General features: G+C 43.3%; 1 protein-coding gene and 2 long non-coding RNA genes across 7 annotated transcripts; 2 read left to right on the top strand and 1 right to left on the bottom strand.

The window, feature by feature from the left end:
- The first annotated feature begins 405 nt into the window (after window positions 1-405).
- Window positions 406-11,945, top strand: pdcd6ip (programmed cell death 6 interacting protein). Of its 4 annotated transcripts, none has more exons than XM_086062656.1 (17): window positions 406-728; window positions 2,680-2,734; window positions 2,845-2,914; window positions 3,236-3,363; window positions 3,567-3,720; window positions 4,035-4,135; window positions 5,753-5,869; window positions 5,955-6,177; window positions 6,273-6,396; window positions 6,489-6,666; window positions 7,494-7,605; window positions 8,277-8,695; window positions 9,342-9,476; window positions 9,560-9,654; window positions 9,740-9,857; window positions 11,120-11,301; window positions 11,375-11,945. In XM_086062656.1, the coding sequence occupies exons 1-17, from the start codon at window positions 523-525 to the stop codon at window positions 11,547-11,549; spliced, it is 2,592 nt and encodes an 863-aa protein (XP_085918782.1). In that variant the 5' UTR covers window positions 406-522; the 3' UTR covers window positions 11,550-11,945. The 4 variants fall into 4 exon arrangements, with proteins under 4 accessions (XP_085918782.1, XP_085918783.1, XP_085918781.1 ...); XM_086062657.1 differs by having other exon boundaries at window positions 5,738-5,869; window positions 11,210-11,301; XM_086062655.1 differs by having other exon boundaries at window positions 5,738-5,869.
- A 2,849-nt stretch (window positions 11,946-14,794) lies between these two features.
- Window positions 14,795-19,304, top strand: LOC147157410 (uncharacterized). Its single transcript, XR_015091324.1, has 4 exons — window positions 14,795-14,987; window positions 16,175-16,244; window positions 16,805-16,889; window positions 18,266-19,304. It is a non-coding gene; the product is annotated as an uncharacterized LOC147157410 (long non-coding RNA).
- LOC147157409 (uncharacterized) lies at window positions 18,489-20,198 on the bottom strand. 2 transcript variants are annotated; one of them, XR_015091326.1, is made up of 5 exons: window positions 19,873-20,198; window positions 19,685-19,811; window positions 19,473-19,601; window positions 19,103-19,360; window positions 18,489-19,011 (listed from the first exon to the last, which is right to left on the bottom strand). It is a non-coding gene; the product is annotated as an uncharacterized LOC147157409 (long non-coding RNA). The 2 variants fall into 2 exon arrangements; XR_015091325.1 differs by having other exon boundaries at window positions 18,489-19,360.
- Window positions 20,199-20,694: the final 496 nt, after the last annotated feature.

Raw genomic sequence — 20,694 nt, 5'->3', positions numbered from 1 at the left:
AAACAAAATATTGACATACAAAATTCAGGTGCAGGAACGAGGAGAAAAAAAACGGTTATGCTACATAGGCTAGGTGTATAAGGGTTTATATAAATACATTCAAAGCAGTGCATTCCGTCTTAAAAGGCTTGTGAGAGAATATGATTTGATAACAGATAATAGATTGAACTTTAGCTCATTTTAGTTGGAAAAAAATGCATAAAAATCGATTTCGTTACCCCACAGTTCCGTTTAGAAGTTGGCACTTATAAACGATTTTCCTTATTGTATTGGCACCATTTACATCAACAATAATAGTTTTACTCAATAAAAAAAACAGAAGCTTTTTATTTGTTTGTTAATGAAGAGGCCAACCTACCGAGTCTGCGCAGTGCGAGCCTTCGCTTCTTTATGACGTCATTTGACAGACCAAATCCAGGAAGTGAATCTGCTGGCTTGTTGTTCGGTGGTCGCTCGGTGGAGCTCAACTGTGCTGTCCTCCCCCCCCCCGAACCAAGTTGACACACACTCACGCGGCACCAAATGGCGACGTTTATTTCCGTGCCGCTAAAAAAGTCCTCGGACTTGGACTTGGTCAAGCCGCTGTCGAAATACGTGACGTCCACTTACCCGGCGGGCGAGGAGCAGGGGGAGTACATCCGAGCCGTGGAGGAGCTCAACAAGCTGCGGCGGAACGCGCTGGGAAGGCCGCTGGACAAACATGAGAGTTCCCTGGAGAGCCTACTCAGGTATAAAGTCAATGAAATACAACTGAGAGAGGAATTCGCCTTGTCAGTTGTGGAAGAGCGGCCGCCATTTTACATTCCGTAATGTTGCTTCGCCGCACCCTGATGCGTTAGCTGCGTTAGCTTAGCCAGCTAAGCTAAAGTAGCTGGGGCTAATTGAGCTGGAAAGGTTCTAGGAAGTCACTCAAACGTACGTTAAAACGTTGGTCTATTTAAAAGAAACTATTTGTATTATTTGTGTCGGTTTGAAGGATAAGTGACTTGCTGATAGCAAAGTCTTGAGAAGACTTTCACACGCTTCAGCGCAGTTTAAAATGCTAGCTCGCATCACGTGACCATAACACGTTTTCCAGGGTATTAATCGAGTTCACATGACTGAAAATTATTTAAAAACAAAACTTTTGTATGTTAAAAAAAACAGTTTTCGAGGTAAACACTTATAATGTCCTCATAAATTACTTTACCCCTAAAATATTCAGCTTTCTTGAAAAATAAGTGCACATTTACTTCTTGCATTACCACTATTTAGATTTTTTTTTTTAAAAGTCGACTTTTTTCCTTGATGAAATGTGACAAAATTTGTCCTCCGACCTTTACGTTTTTCTATTCAATATATGTGGAACTTTTTATGTATGAAAATAATAAATACAAGTTATTTTAATTAAGATTTAAATTAAAAAACACTTTTTTTCCTGACAAAAAACCTATATATATATATATATATATATATATATATATTTATTTATTTAAAAAAAAAAGTTTGTTTGTTTTTCTGACTGTAACGTTACAACTTTTCCTCTAAAGAGATCCAAACTCATTTTTTTCTCCATAGAATAAAACATACCTCTTTAAAATAATAATGATTTATTCTGGAATTTGTCATTTCTGTAAATAAATATTTTTGAATCTATTTATGTAAAATTATGACTTTATCCAAAAGTATTTGGTAGCAGTCCCAAAAATACGAGTGTATATACAACTATCTAACCTAACATCACTCCCACTCACATTTTAAAAATATTTTTAAAATATATATTATGAATATAAACAAGGATGTAGTCCTCTACATGTTCCAAATTTAGCTATTTCACGACACGTATTTTCCCACACGTCATACGACTTAAAAATCCCCGAGCGTTGTTGTTAGACTTGTCACCAAGCGACATGCGGGATTCCGTTGACGTGACTCGTCAGGTATGTTTGGTTTGACTGCCACTGCCGAGACGAACTTTCTACTAGCCTTTATCTTAGCACAGTAGCACTTCACGTTGCCTGTAAGAAAGCTTTTTGTTTGATTTTGGTCTGCCTTGGACCAAAAGGAGCTATCACACGAGGGCCATCACAGATGTTGTAACGGAAGACCCGGCATTTAGTCACAAGAGCCGAGCAGAAGCGAGATAACTTATGTAGCATACTCAAGTTTTTTTTTCTCTGTAAAACGCAGCATCTCTGAAAGAGCAACACACTACTGCAAGTGGACCTTTGCTCCTTTATCTCGCTGTGGCAACAACAGTCAGGCATTTGTTTACATCGCCACGGCAACCATTATGTGCGCTCGCTCGGGTTTTCATTACCCAACCACGCCTCAGCAGTCAGCTCACCTTCCAATGTGGCTTTTCTGTGTGTGAAAGCATCTTTTTTTTTTTTTTTTTTTGTCATCTCACAAATGTTATAACATGACCTGCACTGTTTGCCCTGGCTGAGGCCCATAACTCATTGTCACAGTACTTCCTCAAATCATATCCGCTTATATCATAGTAACACGTGTGACTTATTCTCTAGCAGCTGACAATTTTTAATCGTCACGCGCGTCAACAAAAAAATGCCAGCCGGCTATAGCGTTATGTTATTAGCATTTTGCTGTCACGAGTGTGAAGAGTATGCTTTTGTCAAATCCGAAGTCTTCTTAAGTGTCCATTTTGAGGAATGTCACACGTTCGTCCCCTCTGTGCAGATATTACGACCAACTCTGTGCTGTGGAGCCCAAGTTCCCATTCAGTGAAAACCAGGTAATGGATTACACGCCGTTATGTTGTTTTTCATGAGCACATACACACACAATCCAACAGCAGGTCATCTTGAGTGTTTAAAAAAAAAAAAAATCAATCTCTTTCTGCAGCTTTGCTTAACCTTCACATGGAAAGATGCTTTTGACAAAGGCTCGCTGTTTGGCGGCTCCGTCAAGTTGGGTAAGCGCTTGACCATGATGACCATTCTTCTCTGACATGCTATAAATAGATCACGTGACATGACCGAACAGGTTCGACAGGGTGGATTATTGTGTCAGACCTGAGCACAATGGTGTGCTTGTGTGTTTTATCACTTGACATTTCACACTGCCTAAATATGTATGCATTCAGAAACAATATTGAAACATTGGATTTAAAAAAAAAAAAGTTCAATTATATTACTTGGCCCTGTTCCCGTCCATGCTTGTTAGTTTGGTGTTGCTAACATAATGTCAAAGCATCAAACCCAAATGCCAGAGGCTAAAATGTGCGCTTTCACAGCGTTGGCCAGCCTGGGCTACGAGAAGACGTGTGTCCTGTTCAACGCGGCGGCGCTTGCCAGCCAGATCGCCGCCGAGCAGAACCTGGATAACGACGAAGGCCTCAAAAACGCCGCTAAATACTATCAGGTGACGTACCGCGATTCGTCTGTGATACACGTGAACTATACCACTAAAAATGATTCGCCATTTAAGTTTCACAATTTCCCACGACACAAAATAGACAATCTGCGCTAATTTTTGACGCCTTAATGAAGAAATCCAGTGGACCTTGTTACGTGTGTTCATTTTGAAGGGCGTGTTGAATGTTGACATGCCTTGCGGTGACGCAGCTGGCCAGCGGCGCGTTCGCCCACATCAAAGACACGGTGCTGTCGGCCCTCAACCGCGAGCCCACCATGGACATCGCCCCCGAAACGGTGGGCACCCTCAGCATCATCATGCTGGCCCAGGCCCAGGAGGTCTTCTTCCTCAAAGCCACCACGGGTAAACCAAACCGTGATTTATTACAAGTCACTAGCTTAGCATTATGCTAAGCATCTTTTTTTGGGGGGGGGGATCCATGCATCGTTTTTTTAATTAGCCACATGGGGACATTTGTCCTCACAATAAACAGTTTGGATCCAGCTTGTGGCCCAGTTCTGTCTCTGGAGTTGCTCATTAGCATATTTCCACGAGATGTAGACCTGGGGTGTTTATTTACTCAAGTGCAGACGGGGGAGGCATCAATTAGGGGGTTTGTTTCAGGATACGTGCGTGCAGTGTTTTAACAAGTCTCTCGTGGTGGTCGTCGTCTTCAGACAGGATGAAGGATGCCATCATCGCCAAGCTGTCCAATCAGGCGGCGGACTTCTACGGCGACGCCTTCAAGCAGTGTCAGTACAAAGATAACCTGCCAAAGGTATGCTGAACATGCGCAACCTCACCACTAATCATACACGCGTGCAATTATTGTGTGTCGAAATCGGCTTTTTTTTTCTCTTGTAGTTGCTAGTTTGTGATGCTAATCAGCAAACGAACAATATTTTAAAGGAACACGTTTTTGTTGTTGTTGAAAGGTCACATTTATCTCGTTTAAAATTAAAGGTCCATATTCATCTCCATCCATCCTTACTGCTTACACTCAAAATTAACATGAGGTTTTTTTTAATTGTTATTATAAAGGAACATAATTACATTCATCTAATTTTTCAATAGTCACATCCCGGAATTTTTTTTCTTTTATCTTAAGCACAAAGGGTTATTTTCCACATAAAATATATTAAATAGATTATTATTAATAATAATATGGAGAGTACAAATTTGTAGCTTTTAGTTTTTTGTTGGACATAGCAGATTTTTGTCTGACATATGAAGTTGCAATAAATTACTTGAAATCATAAAATTTAAATGGTCATGTCTAATGAGTCATTGATAATAATTAAAATCATTGCAGACAATGTTATAAAACTTTATTTAAATAGTAAAATATAATATAATTTACTCTAATAGTGTAGTGTTCCACATTTTAAACTCTTTGAAATTATAACATGGTTGAAAAATAATTACGGTATATTTTGGAAATCTATGAACCTTTAAATAATTTAGTCTAACATGATTCAATGTATAATAGTACAATATTCCATTTATTTAAATTACTTTTCCTGTCTAAAATTATCATGCTAGTAAAATAATACAGATAATCTGACAATTCCCCAGTTTTTATGTCAATGTTTTTCCTCTGCTCTCCAATTTAAAAATAATTAAATAAATATAGAAGATAAAATAAAAATGTATTCGCTCTCAACGTGTTTGAGTGCGCATATGTAGTTTGTACGCAATATGGGGTTTTGTTCTGTCACTGGCGTCAATGTGGATTTTCTTTCAGATGTTGCTTCATGTTAGATTTAATTGCCAATATTAGCTTAATCATAATGACATTTCGGAAAGAGTGACACTGGTTGTGGGACTGTCCACATCTGGCGGCTCGCTTTTTTTCCCTCCTGGGTTTCTTCTCCTCCTCCTCCTCCTCCTCCTCTGATTGGTCAGTTGGTGTCTGGAGTTTCGACATTACATATCAAACCCCCCACCGGCCACAACTTTAGGTACACTTTAACAATGTGTTCATTATTGTGGTTACTTTTATTTATTCAGCTGCACGAGAGTCCAAATATGAGGAACCACCACAATCATGAAACGTATTGTTTGCTTAAATGTCGAATGAGCCGCGGAAAAGTGCACGTGTGTTTGGGTAACTTTTGGGTGAAGTTATGGCGCCTCCTGCTGAAGGGTTAACCACTCACGGCCTGTTCTGTTTTCTCTCCCGTTGTCTTCCTTTTCTTTCTGCATCCCTGTTGGTGGTGGCGTGATTCCCCCCCCCCCCCCCCCCCATCCTCTTGATGTTTTTATTTTGCATCCCCTTGGCTGCTTGTTGTTGTTGTTGTTGTCGGCGGACTGCCTTGGTACCGTGCATGTTTGTGCATGTGTGTGCGTCCCGCTCTGTGGTTGCCTTCTCCCTGGTCAGTATTTTTACTTTCAGGAAGTGCTGCCGGTGCTGGCGGCCAAGCACTGCATCATGCAGGCCAACGCCGAGCTCCACCAGAGCGTCCTCGCCAAGCATAAGAAGCACTTCGGCGAGGAGATCGCCCGCCTGCAGGTAGGCGGCGCGCGCGACCCACTCCAAAAAAAAACCCCACAGCGAGCAAAGTCTGACACCCCCCCCCCCCCCCCCCCCCGTTCAGCACGCGGCCGAGCTGGTGAAGACTGTGGCGTCGCGCTACGACGAGTACGTGAGCGTCAAGGACCTGACGGAGAAGGTCAACCGATCGCTCGCCGCCGCCAGAAAGGACAACGACTTCATCTACCACGACCGCGTGCCCGAGCTCAAGGACCTGGAGCCCATCGGCAAGGCCACGTTGGTTAAGGCCACCGGCATCACGCCGCCGCTCAGCCAGAAGTTTGCAGGTATGACGCACGCGAGCGGAAGGTGCCGTCGGCCTCAAGCCGCCGCGACCCGATCAGAAGCACGTCAATTCTAAATCCCATCATGCTCTCGTCAGACTTGTTTGAGAAGATGGTTCCCATGGCGGTCCAGCACTCCGTGAGCGTGTACGGCCAGCGCAAATCGGAAACGGTCAACAGACTGGTGGGGACCATGCGAGAGGCCACCAACCTCTGCAACGGGTAGCGCGTCTCATCTCGTCCACAGCTGCCGGCCGTCTCCTTTCGCGAGTCAGTCTGAACGTTTTTTTTTCGCCGTTGTTCGTTCCGCCCAGAGTTCTGGCATCCCTCAACCTGCCCGCGGCTCTGGAGGACCTCTCCGGAGACTCCGTCCCGCCATCCATTGGCGAGAAGGCCCGCTCGGTCGTGCAGCAGGGCGGGCTGCAGAGCATCGAGCAGCTCATCAAGGACTTGCCTGAGCTGCTCACCCGCAACAGGGAAATTCTGGATGAGGTGAGAAATGCGCGGGAAAGTGCAAATGTGAGAAGCAGCGTAGCGAGCGGGAGCTCATGGAAGCAGGGTTATTATCGTTTTGATTTTGTTTTGATCGGTATCGGTCCTGAAATAACCACAGCGGCCTGTCTCAAGTCGCAACTAAGTGCCGTGACATGATGAAGCCACAAGGCGAAAAACCATCATGGCGCGCGGAAGAAAGTGTCGCGGCGACTCGTTGCGACAAAGCGTAATGAAGTTTACGTAAGCGCCACATCAAAGTGTTGGTATGGGAGTTGACCCCTGCTTCAAATGCGCGGCGACAGCTTGTTTGTCATCTTGACAAAGTCGCATGCGATGCGTTTAGAGGCTGGCTCAGACAGATCGCCGCAACTACACTCAAATATTTCGAAAGCCTTAATATAATCCCTAATGGCTGAAATCCCAGATCAGGATCTTCATTGGAAATCAAATCCACTGATCTCCGGGCCAAGGACTGCGCATTCGCCATCTTTGCCGCCAAGCCGTTCTGCACAGGCATGCAAACAGACGGCGGGATCGACTTGAAACGCGCTTCCAAGTTTGTTGACAAACTAGGAACAAGCCCAAAGTGGAACGTTTCTCCCAAAAGTAGACGCTAGTGATGGGACACACACACACACACACACACACACACATTGAGCTCAAGTGCAATCAAAAGAAAAGTATGCGGCTTTGAACCAAGTTGCCGGGCAGAATTTGTGTTGCGTGAGTCGTGATTGTTTTGAAGACGCTGTTGGAAATTCTGCATAAACAGGGAATCTCGTTCTCCGTTCACAAATTCCAAATGTTTTCCGCACATTTTCAAGGCACTGAAAATGCTGGACGACGAGGAGGCGACGGACAGCGAGCTGAGGGCCAAATTCAATCAACGCTGGAACAGGACCCCCTCTGTGGACCTCTACAAGCCCTTGCGCTCAGGTGACGCCATCTTCGTTAAGGCTGTGCTGATCGTTTTGAAGATGGATATTTTATTCATTTAAAAAATGAGCTACGTCCAATCAAAATGGGCACGAAAAATGCATTTTTGCCAAGCAGAAGCGTGAACAAGTTGCCCAATAAGCTAATGCAAATTTACCACATGTAGCTATAAATATTCATTTGAAATGAAATGAATATTAGATTTTGAGAAAAGTTCATACAGGTATTAATTCAAAAAGTGGAAGTCATTTAATTCCCATTTCTTCATTTAAAAAAATATAATTAAATCAAGTAAAATTCATTTAATAAATTAATTATATATATATATATATATATATATATATATGCATTTTCACATAACTATAAAAAAAATATATTATTTATTATATGTATTATTATGAATTATAAATGTATTTAATTTAATTCTGTTTTTATAGCAATAGAACATATCTTCTGTGGGCCTTGCTAAATCAGTCCAAATCCCATTAAACAGCTGGGAGCGAAGGGGGTTGCTTCAGTGAAAATGGCTGCGAGCGAATGAGTTAATTGTGTAATTTATACGAACATGGAGTACCCTACATAAAAATGATTAGCGTTAGCCAGAAGTAAGAAAGTCACAAAAAATTTGAGCCGTCAGCCTTCACACGTAAACTCTTGACTTTGTGTCGCAGAGGGCGGCAATTTCCGCAACATCCTGGACAAGGCGGTGCAGGCGGACCAGGTGGTGAAGGACCGCTACAACGCCCACTGCGACATGATCGCGCTGCTGTGCAAGCCCGAGAGCGAGCTGAACGCCGCGCTGCCCTCGGCCAACCCCGCCAAGACGCTGCAGGGCAGCGAGGTGGTGGGCGTGCTGCGTTCGCAGCTGGCCCGGCTGGACCAGGTGAAGCGGGAGCGCGAGGCGATGGAGTCGGACATCAAGGGCGTGACCTTCGACATGTCCGCCACCTTCCTGATGGCGCTGGCGAAGGACGGCGCCATCAACGAGGAGCAGCTGTCGGTGGGCCAGCTGGACAAGTTGTACAACGAGCACAACCAGAGGGTGCAGGCCAGCCTTCGCCAGCAGGAGGAGCTGCTGGGACAGATTCAGGTCAACGCCGAAACCCACGCCAGATTAGACTGCGTGATTGATATTCCATGGTCGCAAGTACAAGGCAATGCAATATAATACAAGTTAGACAAGAATTGTCAAATTGGATTGGAACTGATCAATTGGATGATTAATCATTCAAACCCAAAAACGTATAAATACATAAAAAAAAAAAAAAAGGTTTTTCATGCTTTGATGCAGCTTCTGACCTGAAGAGGTTGCTTAAAGCAATGGTAGTTACCACAAGTAACGGCCAGCAGGTGGCAGCAGAGTAAGAAATCGGCCAGGGCCATGTTGCAACAAGCGCTTTTTGCTAATTGCTGCAAAACGGAAACAGATACTTTTTTTTTTCCTGATGAAAGAAGAGCCTCTAATCTTTCTTTTGTTGTGTTTATAGCAATATGACAAAATATTCTGCGGGCCTTGCAAAATCAGTCCAAATCCAGTAAAACAGCGATAGAGGTACCTCTCTAAGTCGCGGTGACTTCTCGTCTTTCAGCGTCACGGTGATTTTTGAAGCGCGGCGGCATTGTATCATTCGTCGTAAACGTCGGCTCCTATCACACGTTTTGTCATGCGCTTGATAGGGCGTGAAAAGAGATGTGTGAAAGGTGACTTTGACGCAGCCTTTCAATTTTTTTTCCAGACGTCTCATCAGGAGTTCAGCAGCCTGAAGCAGTCCAACACGGAGGCCAACCAGCGAGAGGAGGTCCTGAAGAAGCTGGCCTCGGCCCACGACAGTTACATGGAGATCAGCAGCAACCTGCGCGAAGGCACCAAGGTTCCGTCTCATTTGTCCCGGCCGCGTCGGGTTGCGGCACGGGCGCTTTTATCCGCTTTTTTTTGTCACCCGCTTCCTTGCAGTTCTACAATGACCTGACGGAGATCCTGCTCAAGTTCCAGAACAAATGCTGCGACATTGTCTTTGCTCGCAAGACGGAGCGGGATGAGCTCCTCAAGTGAGTCACGTCGACATAAAGGTGCTTTGGGTCCGATTTTTGACGGGTATGGCTTTTTGACTTTTTTTTTCTTTCTTTCTTTTAGGGAGCTGCAACAGAGTATCGCCCGCGAGCCCAGCGCCCCCAACTTCAACGTCCCCTCTTACCAGAGCCAACCTCCGGCCCCCGCCGGCGGCCCGACCCCCGCGCCCAGGACCATATTTGTAAGCTCAACGCCTCGTCGGGCTTGCCGCACTTTAGTCACAATCTTCATCTGCGATGGGCTTTCCTCAAATGTACAACCTTAAGCATCACAATTGAGAAGGCGTACCACTCCTTGACAAAAAAAAAAGATACATAAAAAAAATAACTTTCTTACATTTTAAACAAATTCTCACCTTTTGTCCATCAAATGTATCCAAAAAAATTAAGCTGCTTTTGCCTTTTTTTTTTTCTTCTTTTTTTTTTTGGAGTGAAAATGGTCGTACTATATTTAACATGATTACTAATTGACTTTTGCGTGACAAGAAGTATACATGTTCAGCGACACCCCTTTTTTCCTTGGAAAATAGTCATACCCAAAATGCACTTCTTCTACCGCCACTCAGCCCTTCTTCTTCTACTTCTTTTTCTATGATGACAGCCTTTTATCCAATTATTTTAACCCTATAAAGCCTGAACCTGAAAAGAGAATTTTTTGATTCTTTGTAAATAGAGTATTTATTGGTCCTTTTGAGCAAACAAACATAAAAAAATTTGAAAATCAACTTCCACCTATAACTTTTGATTTGTGTCATATATGTCACAATGCATTAAATTCATACATTTATAACTGTCAAAAAATTTATAAAAAAACTGTCATATCAAATATATTAGTATCTCCAAAATTCAGAAATAATATTTCCCACTATCAATAAGTATACGCGTCTCTCCTTTTTCAATAGGGACGATCTTGCAAGGTCGTTAGAAAAGCCATCAGCTCGGTGATTACTGCCCTCTAATGGATTATCCTTGCAATGCATGTGTCAGATCATATACGTCAGGGTTTTAATGGGAATAAAAATATATACTAAATAGAGGGCTCAAAATGTCTTGTATTAATATGATAAGTTTGGCGTTATAGGGTTGAGCTACGCCTTCACCACCTTCAAAATCCCAATTGACTTGGCGCACCCTCTTTTTGCTACAAAATAAAAACATACCTGATTTGCACTTGTGCTACTGCTAGTCGGCCATTGTTGTTTACAGCAGTTTTTCCCAAATATTTGAATCCGTGCATGTACTTCCTTAAGTAGTGTGACTTTACTTGGCGCACCCCTACACGCCAAAATAAAAGACCATATTATATAAATGTGTTTTTGTGCTAATTCGTACCATTTTTTTTAAATCTTTTAAAATCAAAAAAGCGTCAAAATGGCAAATATTGGGCGCACCCCACCTTCTCCCGACCCAATTCCTGGCTCCTCACTCGTGTGTGTCCTTGCAGAACCCGGTCCCTGAGCAGACCCCAGACAAATCCCAGCCCCCCGCCCGGCCCCCCCCGCCTGTCTTGACTCCGCCTGTCTTGACTCCGCAGACCGCGCCGGCCGCCGCCAACAACCCACCAGCGGTGGCGCCGCCCACCGCGGCGCAAGGACCCCCTTACCCCGCCTACCAGGGCTACCAACAGTAAGTTCGGTACCGAGCGGACACGTTTGCCCTTTTTTTTGCGTCCAAGCGTAACGTCGGCGTGTCCTGGCAGGTACTACCAGATGCCGATGGGCTACAACCCGTACGCCTACGGCCAGTACAACGTGCCCTACATGCCCTACCAGGCCGCCCCCCCGGGCCAGGCGGGCTACCCGGCCGCCCCCCCGGCCACTCAGGGCTACCCCCAGCAGCCCTCGCAGCAGCAGAACTACTACCCTCAGCAATAAAGCGCCATCATCACAAACTAACACTTTTCTCCTTCGTTGCAGGACGTTTTATACTTTGTTCTCTTTCTTTGCTCTGGGATCTTCAAAGCACTTTTTCTCCTCACTTTGATTGACACACTAACACGCTGGACTGCGCTGGAGTGTTTGCCCACCCCCGAAATACTCTCCCCCTCTTTATCAGCTGTCCTCTTTTTGTAATCAATCCGAATGTACACACACGGGTTCTTGTTGTAGTTTTTTGTTTCCCGACTGCTCTTGTTTCTCAAGCGCAGGCAAATGTGGCTGTTAGCTCGCTTTAGCCGCCGATCACGTCACAATCACAAGCTGTACAACCCCAGAGACGTGCTCCGTTGTTATTAAATATGAATATATGTATAAAACAATATGACTGGCTAACCCTGGGGAACTCCTCTCGTTTTGTCTTTGCAGGGCAGTCGCGTCGTTTACCGGTCGGAAAAACTGTCTTTTGTTTAAAATGACGTTTTGTAGAGGACATGCACTTCAAATGAATAAAAAAATGGGTTACCAAGTTTAAAACTTTTTATTATTATTTTTTACATACTTTTTTTTCCTTCCAATCCAATAATTTGGCGTAACTGTTTTAAAAAGAAAACGTGGCCTGAAAGTCAAAAGTGACCACATGGTGGCAGCACTGCCAAATATACTAATTTGCGTATTTTCTTCTTCTTCTAAGATCTCCGCGGGGGCGGGAGGGGGCAGACCGCCGTGTTTAAATGACATGCAAATTGCGGTCCTGTGAGGTCTTCGTCTCAATCACGTCACGGTCTCCGCCGCAGGTGATCTTCACATATTAAATTGCTGTCAAGAAAGGCTAATGACGCTGTTATCAATGAGAGAGAGAGTGTGAGAGAGAGCGTGAGTGTGTATGTGTGAGAGGTTGTGCTAAGTGTGCAAGTTGGGTTTATAAACAATATGTTAAGAGAGCAAGAGAGTGTAATCTTGTCTTTCTACCTTTTTTTTGTGCAGCTTTTCCATCCCACCCTTTTTTTTAAGGTGTCCCGTTCTCGTTTTTTTTGGCTGTCAAAGATCTTGCATCGTAGCATGCGCGGCTTTGTGCGCGCGTGGCAGATGGCGGCACAGCGTGACGTCTGGATGGATGTGCGGCCATGCTGGCAGGGAGCTGCTCCTGCTCCTGCTGCTGGTAGCCTGCCCGTTTCCAGCACGCTTTATTTTTTTTTTGCCTCCATCTCTCGTTTTTGCTTCTATGTATTCACGCCACCGGTTTTTAACATTCATCCACTTGCGCGCCATCACGGTTTTTCAGCCTTGTCAGGTTATTTTCAGCGCAGGCTGCTGCACTTTTAAGCCAATCTAAGGATTGTTGCCACACGCGCGGGTGCATCGCTGCTTTCCAGGGGAGATTTAAAAAATATATAGATGTTTTTAAATGGTGGTACCCAAAAGCAATGCCGCCTTTTGTCGTGTCCATCTTGGGCCACCTTTCACAAAACATTTAAAGATGCACACCCCCTTTAATATTCTGATGGCCACACCTGTCTTTTTTTTTTTGTCAAAAAAATTATAATTTGGCAGGCCATAGCTCCAAAACCACTTCTACCATAGACTGATATGTGACAAAATATGCTTGGTTCAAATTGTATTCATCATATTCAAATACATCAACTTTTGACAGCAAATTTCATAAACAAGAACATTACAAAATCCTGGAAAAAGCAAAAGTTGCATAGCACCCGAAATAAAAAAATCACAATCTTCAAACAACAGAAAATAAACCCTAATTACAAAGCCATAAGGTGTGTCATTTAAAATAAAAGTTAAAATATACAAAAGAGCTGGCCAGCTTTAAAAACAAAGTAAAAACATTTGAAATGGTGAGAAAAGACCCAATGTGCTAAATATGAAAAGGGACACGAATGGGGTAGATGCAACGAACTTCCGGGTTTTACACATCAGCGTGGTTTCCGGCCACTGACGGCCGCGTTTCAAAACTCGCACTCCTCCTTCCTGCGACACCCCGACCAGGATGGGCGGGAGCGCGCAGAGCGTCTCAACTCTCTGAAATGCAGACACACTCGCACCCGTCGACGGGGACGTGCGAGAACTGGGACTCGGCCCACACGGTGCAAACAGGAAACGGAAACGAGAGAAACAAGAACAAACGCCAAACATTTGCTAATGTGGTCACCTGAGAAAAGGCCACGCGTGGTCCGCCATCTTGCCGCACCTGAGACTGCATTTGATCCAGCCCTGGCGTGGCCAACCTGACTACTGACCAATCAAAGCCAGCCAAATTTGGTTGCTTGGTGCACGCTACCGCCACCCGGTGGTCTGTCATGAAATTGTTGCATTTGCCGCCAAAATGCAAGTGAATTCCAAACAAGAAATGTGCAGATGCTCCGGCATTCGGAGAGCAACGAACACTTCCTTTTTCTATTTTGTATGTTCCAAATGTATCTTTGTACTTGAATTAAAATTGTGATTTCAAGTGCTGTAACATTGTGGGTGGAGTATATGTACACATACGTGCCTTTTTCTTCAAGTAAGGTTAACATGAATTCAAAAACACACTAGGTAAAAACGCACATTGCACTAACACTTGCTCCTGCCGTGGCCTGGTGGTCAAGCAATCCGACTGGAGGCCTGAAGTGCTCGGGTTCAAATCCAGACGCATACCTTACAAAACTACACCCCCTCATGCTAAAGTTTTTAACAACTTGAACTCTCAGGTCAAAGAAAAGACAATAGCGCACGTTACGTTACGCAAGCACCTTCGCTCCTCCTACTGTGACTTGGTGGTCAAGCAAGTGGACTAACAGACTTGAATTCAATTCCAGACATCCCGACAAGAGCAGAACAAGAAAGAATATGGCAGTGTAAACATTTTTATTGGGGTTTTTTTAACGACCAAAGGCGGTTTTTTTTTTCATGAAAAAAACACGACCATGTCCATTGTCCAAAAGATATTTGCAAAAGTCTTGAAATAGCTTGCGAGCATAAGAACATTTCCAAAACAGATGCACAAGATTTTCTGATTGGGAGCCACAGAAGGAACAGTTTAGATCCATATCATAACCAAATTTAACAAAAAAAGGATTTCACAGGAAAACAACGATGGATAATTTTGAAAGACACTTCCTTTGCCATGTTCACTAAAAAGCATTTTTGAGGCAAGGTCCAAATTTTTTCCCAACATAAATTATTTTAGCAATTAGTTCTGGACTCAGCTGCGACCCGGAAGTTAAACACCGACCGGAAAAGGAAATGAAAATGTGTTTAGTTTGGCGTTTTGGTTTGTTTGTTTTGAGCACATGGTCGACTCCAAGTTACGTTAGTTGGTAATTTTGGATTGTTTACATGCACAGAGGCGTCCACAATAAAGGAAAATTTTCTCCACGTCGACTGCTGCCCGTCTACCGGCACCTCAGCTGAAGAAAAGTGGCGACGTGTTGTGAAAAGGTAACTCGTGTTCAACTTTTCCACGTTTTTACTGCATGGTCCTCTAAAAGTATATTTTAGTTTAAAAAGAACTATGGTCTCTTATTTAGCGTGTCCTCGGTTGACTCGATTAGATAAACGAACGAGACACGATACTATTGTCCAATGTAAAATGTTTTTATTTAGTCTACTTGTCAAAAACGAGTGTAAGGTAATAATAATAATAAATACTAAAAAATAACATAAGGATTAACAAAAAAATCCAGTTTGAGCATTTGAAAATGTTCTGAGTCAGTATTCCTGATGCCTTGTAGGATTTGTTGCATTCGAGGATGGTCGGAATTTATCCAAGTTGTGTTTTCAGTTCCGACCTGAAAGTGTTCGAGGCGAAAGTAAACAACCGAAATGGTGGATAGTGATGAATTTGTCTTTTTATTTTGGTCCTCAAAACTCATTTTGACCTCCAGCAAACTTGCTTTCTCGCAATTTTGCTTCATTTAATGTTTTTATCTTATATCATAAGCTTTTTATACAGTTCAGTAGTTAACCGTATAATTTCATGTAGGGAGATATGTTTTGTTATGTCGTATATTTATGAATGAAAAAAAGCTATCTAGTGTTATACTCGAGTAAATTGTGGGTGGGTGTGACAATCAGTGGTACTTTTAACTTTTACCATTTACGGTCTGTGTTTTCAAAGGGGTCGCCATTGTAGAGTGACGTCACATTGTAGTCCGTCGGTGAAGTCGGGGTACTTTTTTTTCCGAGTTCGCAAGTGGGGTTTAAAAATAAATAAATAATAATAATAGAGATTTTCGAGTTCAAGGGGACGTTCCCGACTTCCGAGCATCCTCGAATGCAGCATAAGTTCCAGGGGGCGGGGCAGCAGCAGTTGGCGAAGGCGCGGTCTTGTGCGGGTGGTGGGCGTGAGAAGGGTGGAGTCAGCCGAGCGAAGTGAGCGGGTGGGGGAGTGGCTTAGGTTGGAATGCGCTGACCTGCTTGCTCACTGCATGTATCACTTACATTTAATGAAAAATCATCAACAGGCAGCTTGTGGTCAAAACTTCAATAATAAGACATTTATCAACTAGTGAGACGAATATTTAAGAGAATTTCAATTGTATGAAAGTCGAGTGTTTTATGCAAATTGGCACCTACGATATGCAAATGAGCATTACTCACCGCTGCCGTTTGTATTTTCTTGACAGGATCGAGGCCGTTTGGGACACGGATGGGTCTGCGCTACAAGAATGCAATTGGAAAGCTGCTTTTCGACAGGTGCGAGTGGTTTTTTTCCACAGAGGATGTCATGTTGTGTGCTTGAGGAGGCGTGTCTGATGCCACGTAGCCGTTTGTCAGTGCGCTGACTTGCGCTTGATGTACTTAGACACACACCAGAACAACATTCAATGGTTCTGAACTTGTGCGTTTTTTTAAAAATCACATTGGTGTGGCCCAAATGATTGAAAAAGGAAATATTTAGGAAATATAAACAACGTAAAAACAAAAATACAAACTTTTTTTTCTAATATATTTAAAAAAAAATCTTAGGTTGATATTATGTTGCCTACTTATTCAAATAAATACTATTTGTACAAAAATGAATCTTCATAGCACATCAAGTGCACCTAATCAAAAATATTTGCTAAAAATGCTTCTGCTTTTACTGAGGATTTCACATGCTAACCTTTGCTAACAATTTTTAGCCGATTTGGCATGATTGCTTACTCACTGTCAGTTTTTTTTGGTTAAACTGGGCAGCATCGGACTTCGCTGTGTTGTGAGTAATTTGATGTGAATGAGCACGACTGACTCCTTTTGTTTTTGTTTCCCGACAGGGCGGGAGGAGGTCTTGGACCGACACGCAGCCGACAGACTCACGACTTTTCGGACATGTCGGACGGGTCTGCGCTCCATTGACAGGTGCGAGCTTGAGGTACGTGATGTCACAAAGCCACTTGTCAGTGCGCTTGAACCTCTGCTTGATTTCCGACACACGCACAGCAGAACATCCTTCAATGAAATGACATTGTTGTGGCTAAATGATTGAAAATGTTTGGCAAAATAAAATGAAGGTCTTTTGAAATCCATCAATGGATGTTATTTTTGCCAACTTTTGAAAATAATGCTATTCAAACAAATGTCCAGAAGCATTGAATGATGTTCTTGTCTTTTAGTGTGTTTGTCGGCTTTCGGAGACGATGGCTCACTTGTGCTCATGTGACATCACACACACACACACACACGCATACACACACAACATGGTGCCGTGTGTTGCTGCTTCCGTCAAGCAGTCTTTGTAACTTAAGTCCAACATGAAATGATTGTTGTGTCCATAAAAGTGCTTGTCTCAAGTCAAATATATTGTTGAAGTCAAACGAGTGTCTCCGTGTTTGATTTCCAACTGCACTGTGCTTGTATTCTCAGGGCCTCGAATGGATTGCACGTGGATTGTTCTTGAAGACGTTTGGTCTCACGTCCGAGCTGGCTTTCTGGCTTCATTTTCAAGGCCGGATGGCGGGATTTTCAGCCTGCTCGGACCAGAGGCCAAAACATCTTCAAGAACAACCTGAACAATCCACTTGCAATCCATTCAAGAGCCCAAAAATGCTTTTTTGCTACTAGGAAGCTTCAAAATGCAAATTAATGGACATCGCTCCACCCCCCCCCACCAGAAAAAAAGCAAACATTTGCATAACTGGTCACGCCCTCTGTGAATTGACCAATCGGCTGGCTGCATGCAAATAAATTTGCATAACTGACCACACCCTCTCACAATTGACCAATCAGCTGGCTGCATGCAAATAACCACACCACTTTCTTGACGAAAATGGGATATATGGCCTAATTTGCATAAATCACGCCCGCTTATGCAAATGGTGACCGTGCAATTTACATAAACCACGCCCATTCATGGGGACAACCAATCAGATTCTGGCACTTATTACAGGACCCACCAATCAGATGGCTTCCTGCTCAATAATTTGCATAACCATGCCCACCATGCAATTTGGCCACACCCCTTTTTAAGCAATATATATATATTTTTTTTTTTATAAAACTTTATGGTTTTTTAATTTTACAGGACAAGTTCAGGAAAGTTATAATTCTTTCAATGTTTTTTAATGTTACAAGAAGAGTTCAGAAAAGTTGAACATCTTCAATTTCTAGTACATGCTGAAATGACAATGAAAAAAGTAAAGCCGTTTTACGTTTTAAGTGTTTTATTTTTTTAACACAACTTAAAAAAAAACACTTGAAGTTGTATGACTTGATTGCGGTCGCCTTGTGGTCACCAGGTGAAGTTGTAAGCCAGCGGGAGCCGATCGTGCGGCCCTAAGACAAAAACGACATCAGTGAGTCAAGTCAACTTGTTGTGCAGCAAATGTTTTTGAAAGATGAAAGCCACCAGCACAGAAGGGGAGCCGACAACTTTTGTGGGATCCGGGCCAAATTGCTCACACGGCTGCGTCGCCAGGACGCCCGCCATGTTCCTCGGCACCTGCAGCAGAACAACATTGGAAGGCATCGAGGAGAAGCTCGCCGAGTCGACAACATGTAACGCTCACCGTCAAATTCAAGCTGATGGCCTCAATGCAGCGCCAAGAACACAAGTCACTGCCTGGTCGAGGGGACTCGACAACAACAAAAAGTTTTTTTTTTTTTTTATGCATCAAATTTGACAGAAGATGAAACCCACCAGTGCAGAAGAGGACCCGCGACTCGTTTCTGGGACTGTCAGTGATGACGCAGCTGCATTCACAGGATGATGACCTTGAAGAAAACATTGAAGCGACCTTCCACTTCGGCAGCGGACGAACAGACACACAAACAGGAGATGAGCAATGAACCAGTCCAGCTTCTCCTTCAGTTTATTAACACGTGTCAACTATTTAAAAAAAAAAAAAAATGGTTGAGGTTCTCCAGGGCCCAAAGATGCTTTGGCAACATTTAGTGGACAAAAGCAGACGACGTGTCGGGACAAAAAGGTAAATGTACCTTTTTGAGGGTCCAGAGTGAAGCGCAGTTCAATGCAGCTTTGGTACTACAAAAAGATAGAGATGTTTAAATATATGTTTAGCAAATGTTCACGTCAGCCATTTTGTTTTGCAGCATGCTCAAACCCAGCCTCGTACACAATTTTTGTTCCTCAGGCAGCTCTGGTTCAAGTCAAGATGACGTTTTTACCTGCACACAAAAAAAGCAGGACGTTAGGAATGGTCAGTGCAAGTCACCCGACATGTCCTTACCTTCCTTTAGTCATCTTCATCATGTGCTAAAACAAATTAAAACGTGATATCCCGTTTCAACGTGTATGAGTGTTTGTGTCTCACCAGTGACGAGAACAGGGCTGAGCTGGACACCGTGTCAATGTTCTGCTGCTGCTGGCTGGGCTGAAAGACGGTAACATGAGATGGTTAGCTTTGAAACAGGCAAGCACGTTCAGCCAGTGGAGAGCTTTAAAAAAAAAAAAAAAAAAAGTCTCTCATAGGGGAAGTAAGTTACTTGATTTCAAGGAGAGTCCATTCGCTTCCAGATGCAAGCCTGTGGACACATTCAAAGAAAGTAAAGAGTTGATTTTCATTGAAGGTGTACAAACGCTGGCAACCTCCCTTCTGCGCTCTTCTCCGGACGCTGGAAAAGGAAAAATAACTTCGTGTTATTCAAGATCTTCCGTTTCAAAGTACCGTTTAATAACAAATAAGTACTTTACTTACCGCGAGCATTTATTTCCAAACATGTCAAATAAATGCGTTGGTGTCATTTTAGCGCGCCGCGGTTGACGTTAATTGACCGCGATGGAGCAAACATTTTAGCTAGCATGCTAGCTAAGGTGTTTGCACGCTGAAAAGGTGAACATGTTAAAAGTTTCCACTACGAGTGTAAGAAAAATCTTTAAACAAACCTCTTGTCAAAGCTTTTGGTCATCTTGTCGAGAAGAGCAGGCGGAGGATGTCGACGTGATGCTGTCAGGTTGGCGAAGAGAAGAAAGATCGCTCGTTCAATTGGTCACAGCTTAAATAGATTTTCGGTAACGACGTCATCACGTGATGTTTTTTTAAAAAAAAAAAAAAAGCTTTATTTAACAGAACAAAAAGGTGTTTCAACTGCATTGAGACAGAAAATCATGACAGAATTAGTAAAGGACTTGTCGGGGAATCGAACCCTGCTCGTCTGCATCAGAGCCTAAATCGTTAACCATTCACCCAAACTCACCTGTCACTTCCGGTATTTTAGGTCATTGTCTTGGCATAAAGTAAAAATATGGACGACATAATACAACCATTGATTCTATGAATAAAACCAAATTTCCCGAAGTTTCCAAAGCCGAGATGGTCGAGTGGTATACGACTTCTCCTTCGGTTTACTTGTTCTCTGGTTCGAGCCTCGTATTCTGTTCTTTAGCTTTCGTCGTGATGTATGTTAGTTCGAGGGTGCTCGACCGAGAATCGAACCAGGGTCACCTGAACCGCAGGCAAACTTTTATACCATTCGGCCATCATAGTTGAAGGTTTTCGGTGTTTTATCTTATGTATTTGTAGGAGTCCCACATGGATTTGCAAAGTCAATAAATACGATAAAATTCCAAAATCGCCATGTACCACAATGGCCAAGTGGTCTGTAACAGAGGTCACAGTACACTTGGACCTGAGTTCGAATCGAGGTTGTTTCTGCTTTTGTGGGAATACTTATTAAATTATTGAAAATGAGGGAAAGAGAGGGATCC

Source organism: Leptonotus elevatus, chromosome 19 (assembly GCF_054856555.1).
Source record: "Leptonotus elevatus isolate MCC_2025b chromosome 19, RoL_Lele_1.0, whole genome shotgun sequence".
Lineage (NCBI taxonomy): Eukaryota > Metazoa > Chordata > Actinopteri > Syngnathiformes > Syngnathidae > Leptonotus > Leptonotus elevatus.
The sequence above is the reverse complement of the archived record's forward strand: the minus strand, read 5'-3'. Positions and strand labels throughout refer to the sequence as shown.